The following is a 14102-nucleotide window of genomic DNA, read 5'->3' on the forward strand; positions in this document are numbered from 1 at the left end:
AGAGGAGAAAGAGAAACAGAGAGAGGGGGGGAGGGAAAGAGAGAGAGGGAAAGCGAGAGGGAGGGAAAGAGAGAGGGAAGAAGAGAGAGAAACAGAGAGAGAGAGAAAAAGAGAGAGAGAAAAAGAGAGGGGGAGGGAAAGAGAGAGGGAGGGAGAGAAAGAGAGAGGGAGGAAAGAGAGAGGGGGAGTGTATGAGAAAGAGGGGGTAGAGAGAGGCAGAGAGAGAGAAAGAGAGAGGGAGGGAGAGAGAGGGAGGGAGAGAGAGGGGGGAAGAGAGGGGGAAGAGAGAGGGAGGGAGAGAAAGAGAGAAATGATATTGCAAAAGTTTTTCTTTTTTATTGTTGCTAAATGTGATATTTCAAAAGCAGAAAAGAATGAAGGCATAAAAGTACATTTATAATGTTTTTATAAAGGTCTAAAGGGATCTAAAATTTACAGTGATTCTACTGAGAAAATGCTGAAATGATAGTTAACTTGGAGGGAGATGAGGCCATCTAGCGGCAACATGATGCCATTTTCAAATACTTGTTTTATAGATGTTACAGATTGTTACAGAACAGTCTTCCCTAACCTCGTTTTCTTCATTGTGGTATGGATCTTCTGATATAGATTTATGAGAACCAAAGTGTAACTTCTGGAGAACACACATACAGAGACAAAGACACACACACACATACACACACACATATAAAAGGGGAGGGAGGGAGGGAGAGAGAGAGAGAGAGAGAGAGAGAGGGAGGGAGGGAGGGAGGGAGGGAGGGAGAGAAAACACTGGCAAAGAATTAAGAACTTTCTGGATTATAAATTGTTTGAGTGTCATTCATCCTGGAGTCAAGATAATATTGATTTGGGAGGATAAAGAAATATATGAATGGTGTTAGTTCATAAAGCTGCTATCTGTAATTTTTATTAAATATACATGGTATGTATGAATTCTTAAATTTTAAAATGCAACCTGCCAATGTTTATACATTTGGTGGAATATCCACATGTAGATGTGATGTTTTACAGATAGATTAAAGGAAAGCACTGCATTTTTAAAAATCATAAACATGGAGACATTTCCCACCTTCAAGAAAAGCGCATGGCTGCCTTGTTGCTATTTGTAATTGTCCTTACTTAAAAGTAGGATCTTCATTAGTTAAGCCTGTCCTATTGGAATTTAAGGAATATACTCAAGGCCAATAAATGCTGGCAACTGAGCCAAAAATGTCAATAAGCAAATTCTTCATTTAGCAGAATGGGCAACTCTCTTGGGAAGAACATCTGCAGTTTTTGTCTTTCTCTCTCTCTAGCACATTTTTATCAAGAAGTGTCCTTTGAAGTTTGAAGATGAAAAGATGGTAGGCACTCTATTTTAATCTTTAGAGAAGATATATACATTCAAAAATCAGCAAGCTGAAAAGTATAATGAGCTATTCAATATTTGCTACTTGAGGAATGTGAGGTATTAGTTTAACAGTTTTTAATGTGTGTGTGTGTATACACTTTTGAGTCAGTATATTGCAACCTACAATGGCCTGGATAAGTGTTTTCTTCACAAGATTTTTCGGAAGTGGTTTGCCATTGCCTTTGTCTTCCTAGGACTGAAGAAAAAAAAATCCTGATCCAGTGTCACCCACTGGCTTTGTGCCTCAGGTGGGACTAGAACTCACCAACTCCCAGTTTCTAGCCTGGTACTTTAGCCACTATTCTACACCATCTTGGCCTAATATCAACCAATACAATGTCAAAATTCTCCTATGATTTTGGAAGTCATTTTACTTATAAAATAGAATTCTTTATTGGCCAAGTGTGATTGGATACACAAGGAATTTGTCTTGGTGCATATGCTCTCAGTGTGCACAAGAGAAAAGATACGTTCATCAAGAATCATTAAGATACAACACTTAATGATAGTCACAGGTTACAAATAAACAATTTTACTTATGTTGCAGACTTAAATGAAGAGTAGGGAACCTGTAGCCCTCCAGATGCTGCTGAACTTCACTTCATAGGAGATCTAGCCATATGGCCACTAGTGAGGGACATTGTGAACTCAGCAACATCTGGAGCACTGAACTCCTCACACTTCTCCTGAAAGACAGACTTCCACAATGTCCTCTATATGAATTGGATCATAATTCATATACCCTTCTGCCAGAATATCTTGGCCCGTTTTACCTGAGATATGGGAGTTGAAGTCAAAGAAGTATGAGGCAGATTGTACTAGATGCAAATCTTTTAATTCACATAAAAACTGTACGTATAAAGCACAGAACTGCTTAATCCCATCGAGATACAAAACCCTCCCTAGAGATTGTGATATAAAATTAATACCAATACAGCTTGCAAACATGGACATTGAGAATCCCTGGTGAGGTTTAGCACCTGGACATAGCAAAATACACCCAGATAATCGCAATAGATTATCTGCTACTAGATACTTGTCATCCTCCTACATTAACAAATGTAGGAAATTCCTCTTGCACAAAAATAAAAGTCCAGACACTTGTTTCTATATGGAGATGCTAAGTATGGTAGTCCCTGAAATTCTCAATCTCTAAGCCAAACATATTTAATACTCCAATCAAAGTAAGTGTATATACTTTTAATTAGTAAAAGGTGGAAAGTGTAGATTGCTTAGAATTGTTAATTTACGTTTTGGCCATTAGGTGGCAGTCACCCCTAACTTTTCAAAATGCCTTTTCCCACAATCAGTATGCATATTGCCCATATACTGGATTTTTAAAAAAGAGTTATCTGCTTTAACTATTATTTGAACCTTCTGTTCCTAATGAACCAGCCCAATTTCTTTCGAGCAACCATTTTTGGAAGATATTAATTTTATTACTTTATTATCAGTAATTTATTACACTTTTATGATAATTCTTCCTGTTTCATTTGCATCATTTCTCTACAATGAAGAAAAAGTATAAACATAACATAAACATAACATAAACAAACATAAACACAACAGCCATCCTAAGAACCACATTTGTGAACTTTTCAGGATTTGTCCAAAAATGTTATTTTCTAGGATCTGTGCCTCTTATGCAATTCTACATTGTGCACTAAAAATATTGAAAATAATTTTTGGCAAAGTAGTTCTAATTTGCTGTAAAACATATCCTCTAGGGCTAATTATTCTCTTGACAAGTCAAAACAGCCTCTCCTCCATCTGACTTGTCTTTTGCTGATTCTGCGGATTTTATTGGAGCAGGTTTTGTCCGGCTTCAACAGCTGAAATCACAAAAGAGATAAAAGGAAACAAACACAATAAGTCATCTTGAAAAGCAGAGAAAGAGGAAGTTAACTTCCCACTTGAGTTCTCCTGCACTACTGCAGTTTTTTTTTAAAAAAAATATTTGTGTGCATGTGTGTGTGACAAAAAATAATAATTCACAATTTCAAAGCTCCTTAGGTTTATTTCGTTCAGGTTCTAAAGGAGGAAAAGGAAGAGAAGGGCCATCCTTAGTTGTCAACTCTCAATACATTAATGGATATATGTCATTTCTTAGCAATAATTATAATTATTTACTTCCCATTTGTTTATTCAATTTTTATGGCCGCCTGTCTCAAACAATGAATCTAGGCAGCTTTTTAATCTGATCCTTGATATAGAAATATCAAGCCCCACTCTGCTTATCTTTAAACAGTAAAACTGGCCATCTCTTGATATTAAGAGCACTAGAATTACCCCCTTCACTGATAGCCTAATTTAGAGTAGAGATGGAGAAATGCTAGCTTCCAGAATTTATACAGATTTAAATGCCAACACTCCCTCATCATTGGCATGATGGCTAAGAGTCATGGGAAACAGTTGCAGAAGTTTCTGAAGTTCAGTAGGCGTCTTGAGATTGGCAAATTCCCCTTCCCTGCAATCTCTACTGCTCCATATACCCATTTATCCAATTTCTGATTCTACCACTAAGCAAACTGGCAGCCCAGGTCCTGACGAGCTAACAACAAAGGTCTGCTTGTGTCTGTAAGCTGCTCACCTAGCTTGCTTTTTCCTCCCCCACCACAGCAACCACCACGCATTCAAAGCACCCCAAAATGCAAGCTTTCTGCACATCAAACCAGGGTTTAAAACGTATGTGTACAGAGAGTGAGAGAGAATAATGGCAGGACCTCAGAACCCTTAAAAGCTTATTTAAGCAAAGCAAAACAAAAACAAAACAAAAAGCCTGTTTCGGAGCAGCTTTTGTCCATGAAGCACCAGCTAGTGTGAGTGAAGAATTCAGAAATATAATTGGTCTGCAGAAAAATGCTTTAAACAGGAGCAATTCTAAGTAGACCATGGGCCACCTGTAGAGCATTTAGAAATTTCTCTCTCATCCAACCCCTCCCCATAATACTTTAACCTTGGCCCTACATGCCTTTAGTCTGATTAACAAAGCTAGGAAAAGCTGGTTAAAAGGCTGTTCTCTTCCTCTGGATTCACTAACTGTTACAAGTCTCCCCCCCCCCCTTTTAAAAAAGCCTTACATTCTTTTAATTGAAGAACGTTTGAAGCTCCATGGTGGCAAATTGGTCTAACAAGAGAAACCGGGCAGTAGAAAGAATTCTCTAAAGAAAGAAATCCCCAAACCAGCTATACAAGACATTTACAGACAAGAGATCAAAGTTTGGTGGGTTTTTTTTTTCTTCAAATGTCTCTAAAGGAGCTAAGATCCCTATAGAGTAAACCTTATTCATTTAGTTCTGTTTAAAAGGGATGCTCTGAGTTATTGGGATAGACAGGTAAAAAGTTCATCCCTTGTTGTAAAGCAGTCAGCTAATTCTACAACTTCCCACTTCAATCAATGAATGCTTGCATTGAGACGGGACGGAAGGACACACCTTCATTTCCCAGATCATTTGATGTCCATGGAAGATCATATGATCCCTATAAACACATCTACAGAACCCATAAATAAAAGCCCACAATTCCCAGCTTATTTTTTCATCATAAAACAACTTTTCTCAGCTTTGGCTTGTTAAACAGCAAGCGCAAACAAGCAATGGCAACCCATAGAAAGGATAACACACAATTCTCCCACACTGGCAGACATCACAATAAACTTGTGGGAGGGAAATGCTGTTGTACTGATTACTGCAGGATAAAGCAAGAGTTCCTGAACAAGATGACCCCCAAAGCTTTCACCCCAAATAAGCTCCATTCCCAATCAAGATGCTAACTGGGAATTCTAGCACATCCCACTATATTATGGAGAAACCATCCTAGTTTGCAGGTCCAGATTATAGGCAGCTCATCATGGAGAAAATGTGGCTGCTAAGAGTGACATTGACTTGATGGTAACTAATCAATTACCACTTACCACCACTTACAATTAACACCTTGAGAGCTGTAGTCCTTTGCTCTATGATATGATGTCATCAAAACCCATTGCTTTATAGCTTCTTCTGGACTCTGTTCAGTTACCAACAAAGGAGAATATTGGTAGCTCAATGTTGAAATGAGCACTAATGATGTAACCCAGTTTAGGTAATGGAACATCTGCAAGAAAATAACCAAGCTCACACAGCACCAAAGACCCGCTCTGTCCAGTTAATTTCAAAGGGGTCAAGAATTCTTGACTATGTATTTTTAGATTTCAGCAACCACCTTTTTCCAGCCAACATCACCAACAGCCAAGAATGTTGATAGCTGGACACTGATGATCATATTCTGAAAATGCTTCTGTTGATTCTACTGAGATATGTTAGCGCATTTATTTAAGCAGTATGGTAAGGGTACCTCAGTATTTCTTAAAAGTCAAGAATTAAGAATAACTAGGACAGCAACAAGGAGGCATTGCCCCTCCCAAACAAATCATTTGACATGATTTTATTGACAAAATAGAATACTCAAACTTTTGCTCTTAGGCAAGAGCAATGGTGGTAAGCCTCTAAATTTTTTTTCTTTAAACAAAAGAAATTTACAGACTGTATAGCATTTGGAATATATACATATTTTACATGTTTTGTACAAGGTACCAATAATTATATAAATACATCCTTTAACATAATAAACCCGTATTTACTGGGGGGTGTACAATTAAGACACGATTTGAGCACATGATTTTAAGGCATCTGCCAGTTTTTGTGGTTGTTGGCATTAAAAAAAAGGGGAGGGGGGAATTCTTGAGGGACTCCTCCACCCCTGCAGGTCAATTAGCAAGACATCCCTTCACATTGTATCAAGACTTTTGAGGGACGGGAGAGAAAGCAGAGAAGTCCTACTGGGCCAAAGGGCTTGTGCTGGCTGAAGACAAATAAGGCAATTCTTGTCTTCAGAAAATTCTTATACCAACAACACAGAAACATGCAGCTTCGACATGGAAGGATTGACTAACAAGGAATGGAGGAAGAGGCTGAGGACAATGAGCTGGCAACATCGGCCTCTGGAACTGTCCTGCTCCTAGGGAAGCTTCTTCTCAAAAGAGAGAGATGGGCAGCAGCATTCCTCTGTTCCAACTCCAGATTTTACACCTGGGATAAAGGCATTTGTTTGGGGTAGGAAACCGAACTGGCAGTGCCAGACCTCCAAGTCAAACCAGTGCTGACATCACTGTACATAGACCCCCCTCCACCCCCCAGTCCTCCCACAGCGGCAGCAGACCCTATGCCGGCACCTCCCCCCCTGGCTCCAATACTCCCCACCACGGCAACTGCGGTCCCTTTGCTGGCCCAGCAGCAGCGGGTGCAGAGTGCCTTCCAGGACTCCAGCGTCTTTCCAGACCAGACCCAAACTCCCGAGGTGATGCCAACCACCAGGCACATGAAGTACTTGAGCATAAAAACCGCATAATCTGGTCGGCGGGCTTGGTCAGGCTCTTGGTCCCGCAGGCAAGGACAGTTGTGAGTGGCTTCCCAATGGGGGCGATTATGCTGCTCGTAGAAAAGGCAAGCCACCACGCTGGCGGCAGGCACCGTGTAGAGCACCGTGAAAAGGCCCAGACGGATCATGAGCTTCTCCAGCTTGTGCGTCTTGGTGGGGCCCCCTTGCTGCTTGATGACACTCCGGATGCGGAAGAGCGAGACAAACCCAGCCAGCAGGAACATGGAGCCAATGGCCAGGTAGATGAGCAAAGGGGCCAGCACAAAGCCTCGCAGGTTCTCCAGGCTCTGATTGCCCACGTAGCAGATTCCAGCCACAGGATCTCCATCCACGGAACTGAGAGCCAGCACCGCAATGGACTTGATGCTGGGAAGTAACCAAGCCGCCAGGTGGAAGTACTGAGCGTAACTAGCAATGGCCTCGTTGCCCCATTTCATGCCTGCCGCCAGGAACCAGGTGAGGGACAGGATAACCCACCAGATGGAGCTGGCCATGCCAAAGAAGTAGACCAAAAGGAAGACGATGGTGCACAGAGCAGGGCCCGTACTCTCATACCGCACGTGCTCAGCCACTGCCAAGTCGGGTTGTAGCTCCGCAGCTCCGCCGGCAGCTCCGCGGCCGCCCACGGCTGCAGCGGCCGCCCCCGCAGCGCCTCCAGCGGGGCCCGCCGGACCTGCTCCCGCCGCCGCCGCAGCCGCCGCCGCTCCGCCGCTGCAAGCCACTTTTTCGTGGCCAGCGACCAAGCGCACCAAATAGCCCAGCGAGACGAAGAGGTAGCAGGCGGCCAGGAAGATGATGGGCCGCTCCGGATACTTGAAGCGCTCCATGTCGATGAGGAAGGTGGAGACGGTGGCGAAGGTGGAGATGAAACACAGGATGGACCACAGGCCGATCCAGAAGGCGGTGAACGCGCGCTCGTCCGGGCTGAAGTAAGGGTTGTGGCACGGCAAGGCGCAGTTGGCGATCTGGCCCGTCTTGACCCGGTTGTAAAGCGGATGGCGTTCGCTGGACACCGACACCATCGGCGCCCGGCACTGGCAGCCCGGCTCGCAGGGGGTTGGAGGACGGCTCTTGCGGAGTGGGGGATCCGCGGCGGACGGCGGAGGCACCACAGCCCCGGAGCCCCTGCCCGTCCCGCCTCCTACCGGCTTTCGGTGCGGCGGCTTGGGCTGCGGCTGCGGCGCGGCGGTGGCGAGGTCGGTGTGGTTGTAGTCCATACAAAGCATGTCTTGATTGCCTTGCTCGGGCAGGCGGTCGCAGCGCATGCGGTCCGGCCAGGCGAAGCCGTACTGGCGCATGAGGGGCGCGCAACCGGCCTTGGCCCGCTCGCACACGCTGCGGCAGGGCGGCAGCGGCTTCTTGTAGTTCTCCAGACAGATGGGCGTGTACATGCTGCACAGGAAAAAGCGCAGGTCCGCCGAACACTGGATCTCTACCAGGGGCCAGAACTGATGGACCTCCAGGCCCGCCTCGTCCTGCGTGTCGTGGTTGAACTGGTTGGGCATGTAAGTGTAGTTGTAGCCGATGCCTTTGCACAGAGGGACGGTGATGTCCTGGCAGGACAGCTCCTTGGCGGACGAAGAGCCGGCTGCTGCTGCCGCCGCTGCTGCCGCTGCAGCGGCGGCGGCGGCGGAGGCGCAGCTCGGTTGCCTTTGGAGCGGCGACCAGGCAGACAGGAAGAGCGGCAGAAAAGCGACGGTCAACAGGTAAGAGCGAGGCTCCATGCTCGGCGAAGTAAGTCCGCCCTCCGACCCGGGGGGGGGGGGTGACTGAACGAAGTGGCGTCGGCGTCGGCTCCAATTGCTCTGGGCTGCTAGGCTCCCGGCTTCCTGAAGCTCATATCTCTTTCTCTCCGCCGCCGAGCTGGGATGAGAGACGCGGCTCTTGCTGTGGCGGCTTCTTCGTCTCTGGCTGGGTCTTCTCAACTTTCCTGCAGCCGCGCGGTGTCAAAGATGGCTGAGAGACCCCCCTGAAGACGCAGCCCCTCGGTCGCTCCCGCCAGACCGGTTCGGAGAAAGCGCCCCGAGAAAGGCTCGGGCTGCCCTTCGAGGCGGGTTGTGGCGCGCTGGAGAAGCGATGCCACCTGAGAAGCTCGGTAAACGACAACAGCAGCGCCGCCGTCCCCACTCGACCAACTTCTAATTCTCTTCAGCTCCAGCAGCGGTGGATGCGCTCTCGGGCTATTTAAAGCAGAGTCAGTCAAGCCCCGCCCCGCCTGTCCCAGCTACCTATCACGAGGGCTCCGGGCGGAGATCCTGGACCCCGACTAAGCCCTTTCGCTTAAGGTGGATCGGTCTCGGCCTCAGGATTGGCCGCAAGCCGATCGCTTCTGGCCCTTTAAAATATTCACGGCGTGGTATGCGTGTCCGTGCGTGGCTTTTTTTGTGTGTTTTTGTTTTTTTTAACTCCTCAGGTGTAAATGGCTTACTTGACACTTAGGCAGGTAAGTTCTCAAATAAACGAATAAAGACGCATGGCATCTGGGCTCCTGAGAGTTAATTTAATCACTTAATTCTCCATTTTCTATGAAGACCTTTTGTAAAGTTTAACTTCACAGCCGTAACCTGGATGATTGACAATCTCCATAAACGTTTCTACGCATATCATTAAACCAAGCGCCCCCACTCTCCCCGCCCGTTTTCTCTTTTCCCTCCCTCCTCTATTTTCTTCCTGGGTATTTTGGATTTCTGACAGGCTGGATCAAAACGCACCAGAAAGCAGTTTTTATTTATTTATTAAATTGGGTTTTAAGGCTGCCTGACTCCAAGAAGACCATCTTACAATATTAATCTAAAAATGTTAACATATATCCGCCAGCCTCCTACAAAGCCCCAAACAATTATGATTGGATGTTAGATGCGAGGCATATTGTTTTAATGACAACATTCCTCCCCCCCCACTTTCCTTTCAAGTTACTCAGTGTCACTTTTTCTGGAAACTCTTTTGCACAGCCCCTCTTAATAGGGAGTTTCCCCTAAATTTCAGTCCAGCACACCGATTTTGGAAATTCCAAACATCTGGAAGGCAACAAGTTGGGGAAAAAACAAACAAACCATGATTTTAGTGCCTAGGGGGAATCCCCCATTTCCAGAACTGGAATTCAGAATAACTCAGTAAAAGCTGCTGTTCCATCTTTCTAGTCATAAATAATTTCACTAGGTTGCTCAGAAGTCACTTCGGAAACCTGGGCAAAAATCTGCATACGATAACTACATTAAATAAGGTAAATCTCATTTCTTATGTGATAGACATTTAGGTTCCCCAAAAGACCATGGGTGTTTAGTGCAGAGGTCTTCATATCTGAAATATGCTCATTGAAATCAGTGGGGTTTGAGGTAGTTATGAGAGGTCTTGTTGACTGGTATGTTTTAATAAGCTATGGTGTCTGATGGAAGTCTTGATAAAAATAAACAGACTAATTGTACTTGTCATAATATAATGCCATCAATCTCATCCCCCCCCATGATAAGCTCATTAAGAAGGCGGCAATCCCATTTATCTGAATGGCACTTATCTCTACTTGGTTTAAAACCACAATTTACACAACAGCCTTCCTAAAAATCCACGAAATCTACAATATACAAGATTTAAGTCCCATCACCACAGTGGCTTTGCTGGTGAGAATGATAGAAGCTGAGATCAAGCACGCTGCATGTTCCTCCGGTTGTGATTCTCCTTCTACTCCCGAGAAGGCCTGTATACATCACACCATAAATGCACGAAGTAAGCTGCATTTTGTCTAGCTGCCAATTCTCCATCCATCTGCCCGGCTGGGTTTGAGCATGCGAAGATGGTTATGTAGTTCCAGTTGCTTCTCGTACAAATTTGTGGGTTGAGAAAAGGGCTTATTAAAATGTGAAATTAAAGTTGTGCTTTGCCTCCTCCAACTCCATGCTCTTGCTTCCAGTCTGGCTCTATAGTGAAATTTGCATCTGACAGCTGCCTCATCCAGTCAGGATGTAACTGGATCCTTCAGTCTGTTTTGGCGCTGACTTCATGGCCAGGATCTATAGTGTTCCTTTCTCCAGCTGTTGCTGCCAAAGGTTTTACTCCTAGTCTCAAGAGAGGGGGAGAAAGAACATGGGCACTTCAATAATTTTCTCCAACTTACTGTTCTCCCAAAGCAGGGGTTTCTAACCTTGACAACTATAAAATTTGTGGACTTCAAGTCATAAGTCTTAAAAAGTTGCCAAGGCTGGAGATGCCAAGGCTGAATTCTGGGACTTGGAGTCCAGAAGTCTTAAAAAGTTGCCAAGGTTGGAGATCTGTGTACCAATGCATTTAACTGCATCTGGGTTAAAAGGAGTTAACATTCTTCCCACCCAAAAGTTAAGTTGCGAAATCCATTCAAGCAAAAACAAATCTTCATCTGGTTTCAGATTTGGTATTTGGAAATGTGTAAATCTGCTCAGAATATGGCTGGATTCGACTCATTAAATTCGCTTCTTTTTGCGATAGTCGCCTAGTGAAATCCTAAAATAAACAGATTGAACAGATTATTAGCTGGAAGGATGATGAAATTTTAAATATGTGCATTATATTTATCAGTTACTAATCACATTTAATTGTAGGATGTGTGGGCATGTTTTGAGAAGAAGAGATGAGCAAGGATGTGTTAAAAAATTAGGGCCGACGAGCAGGGAGCAATTTTTTAAAAAAACCTGTTGCAGTTCTATATACATTATAAAACCAGCTAAACTCAGTGGGACTTAAAAGGCATAAAATTGCATTGTTAATACATCCATTTTCTGAAATTTTGGTTAAAGTAGCCAACCAAAGTTAAGTACATGATAACTGTGGTTGGAACTAACAGGTTTACACAGAGCTTACAACAAGTCTATTTACAATGTTTACTTAAAGATATACGCAATTCTATATGTAACGGCTCTTCAAAATGATAACGTATTCCATGCACTGATGAAAAATAATGGGTGCCCACTGGTCCTATGCAATGCATGCATTGACTTTATTTATGTAGCACATTGTATCCCAATTTGAAATAGATGTGCCTATGCCACACAACCACCACGTTGCAGGAAAGCAACCCACATTTTTATTCACAATGTTGTATCAAATCAATCATTCATGAGAGGGATGACAATTAATTCCAACAGGATTTGAATTACAATAGAAGAAAAGCAATGTGTGGTCTAGTGGTTAAGGAACTAAGGCTAGAAGTCAGGAGATTTTGAGTTCTTCTAATCCCCCTTAAGCATGAAAGCTGGCTGGGTGACTTTGGGCCAATGCCCAGGTCATGAATTCTAGTCCCACCTTAGCCATGGTAGCCAGCTGAGTGATGTTGGGCCAATCACCAAGAAACTATGGATTCTGGTCCCACGGTAGCCATGAAAGAAGGCTGGGTGACCTTGGGCCAAACACTTTCTTTCAGCTCAACTTCCCTCACAGGGTTGCTGTTGTGGGGAAAATAGGAGGAGAAAGGAGGAGTATTAGGTATGGTGGCCACCTTGAATTATTTATCAAAATAATAAAAGTAGAATAAGTAAATAAATAAATAAAAAGTAAGGGAATGTAAAGTAAAGCACGGTAAAGGAAGATTGACTTGTGGATCATGAGCTTCATTGCTTTAATGAAAGTTAAAGCTTCAAAGAATTAAACTTTTCCTTTATTTTTTTCTGTGTGAGAATTCAAGTCTTCGCTTCTCAAATTGGGAGAACTCCAGAGCCTTCCTGTTATATCACCTGGAGGTAAAGCCATCTTTTCTTCTGCTTGGACAACATAAACTACCAGGTAAGCAAAATATTAGGCACCTTGGATATAATCTGAGGAGTTAACATTGCCCTTTTCACAACCACATACAAGGAAGCAATTCAACATCTCCATTCTCATCTGTGCCAGACAAACTATTGCTTGTTTTACGTGATCCTGGTAATGCATTTCTTAAAGATGCTAAGCTCAGTAATGAGGATCTTGGTTGTCGTTTCCAATCAACACAGGAAGAAAACTGATCACACCAACTTTTGAGCCTTAATGTGGATTAGAGAGTTTAGCCAGTCTGGCAGATAGTTTGGTTTAGGTGTGTGGGTGAATTTTGAATTAAAGGTGACATGAAATCTAAGAGGTATGTTCTATTCCTATGGTTCACATGTATATTGAATTTTGCAGGGCTAAAAGGTGATTGCATATGCTATTGGACAAGCAAACTAACAAATTTGCCCTCAGACCAGATACGGAGTCTTAATATAATTGAGGAAAAATAGGAAATATACTTCAGGATTAATAAGAATATAGAAAGAATCCATCTTCGCTATCTTTGATCAGTACACATTTCTGGGAATGGACAAATTATAGCAAAAGACTTTTGAAGAATAAGGGGAAAATATTTGTAGCTCAGAGTTGAAATGAAGGGTCCTTGGTGGTCTCTGAGCCTGCTTGCTTTCTTGTAAACATTTCATTACCCAAACTAGGTAACATCATTAATGCTGGTCACCAGCACTGATGATGTTACCTTAGTTTGGGTAATGAAATGTCTGCAAGAAAACAGGCAAGCTCAGAGAACACCAAGGACCCCTCACTTTTGAAGAAGCTGGCTGAAGCCATCAGAGAAACTTTTGACTGTAATCTTCGAAAAATGAGTGTACTATCTATGAGAAATGATTCACTGCCCATCATCTGGAGAAAAATGAACACAGTCCCATATTAAAAAAATAGAGGAAACTACAAACAAGGTTAGTTTATACTGAGCAATTAACAGAAGGTGAAGCGGTAGGTCTGAAGGCACTCTGGAAAAAAAAAAAGGCTTTCATTACTAGGTACAAGGTTAGTCAAAAGAAGGCTGCATTGGCCCAATTTTATTTATTTTTATTACAATCTGTTTATTTATTTGCTAAGATTTATATACCTTGCCTTTCTTTAAGGAGTTTAGAACATTCCCTCTTCTAGTTTTTTCCACAGCAACCATTCGGTGAAGCCAGGGGTGAAATCTACTTACCTTCTCTACCGGTTCGGAAGTGCGCACTCCACTCGCGTGTGCACGCATGTCACATGCAATTTTGGACCTCTGCACATGCACAAAGCCTTCTGTGCATGCGCAGAGAGTCAAAAACAGGTCACTTCCTGGTTAAAACCAGGAAGTAATAGCGTCCGGGCAGGTGGGCGGAGCTTCACGCTGTTGCCGCTACCGGTTCACCATGTGCTGCCGCCACTACCGGTTTGCCTGAACTGGTAGCATTTCACCCCTGAGTGAGGCCCAAATTCACCTGGAAGATGCTCTTGGAGCTGAGTCCCTCTGATCTTAATCCAATACTTTTAATTACTATACTGTATTGGCTGTCTAATT

The 14102-nt window shown here is 43.7% G+C and overlaps 1 protein-coding gene across 1 annotated transcript; it reads right to left on the minus strand.

The window, feature by feature from the left end:
* Window positions 1-2203: 2203 nt before the first annotated feature.
* On the minus strand, window positions 2204-11120 carry FZD8 (frizzled class receptor 8). The gene has a single exon (XM_034402624.3). It carries the CDS (start codon window positions 8527-8529, stop codon window positions 6451-6453), a length of 2079 nt encoding a protein of 692 aa, XP_034258515.1. The 5' UTR covers window positions 8530-11120; the 3' UTR covers window positions 2204-6450.
* Between the last annotated feature and the right edge of the window lie 2982 nt (window positions 11121-14102).

The sequence above is a fragment of the Pantherophis guttatus genome, chromosome 4 (genome assembly GCF_059756535.1).
Source record: "Pantherophis guttatus breed Tessera chromosome 4, ASM5975653v1, whole genome shotgun sequence".
NCBI classification, from domain to species: Eukaryota; Metazoa; Chordata; class Lepidosauria; order Squamata; family Colubridae; genus Pantherophis; species Pantherophis guttatus.

Bases quoted from the DNA above. Each gene is read 5' to 3' on its own strand.
- FZD8 (XM_034402624.3), bottom strand. From the start codon at position 8,529: ATGGAGCCTCGCTCTTACCTGTTGACCGTCGCTTTTCTGCCGCTCTTC.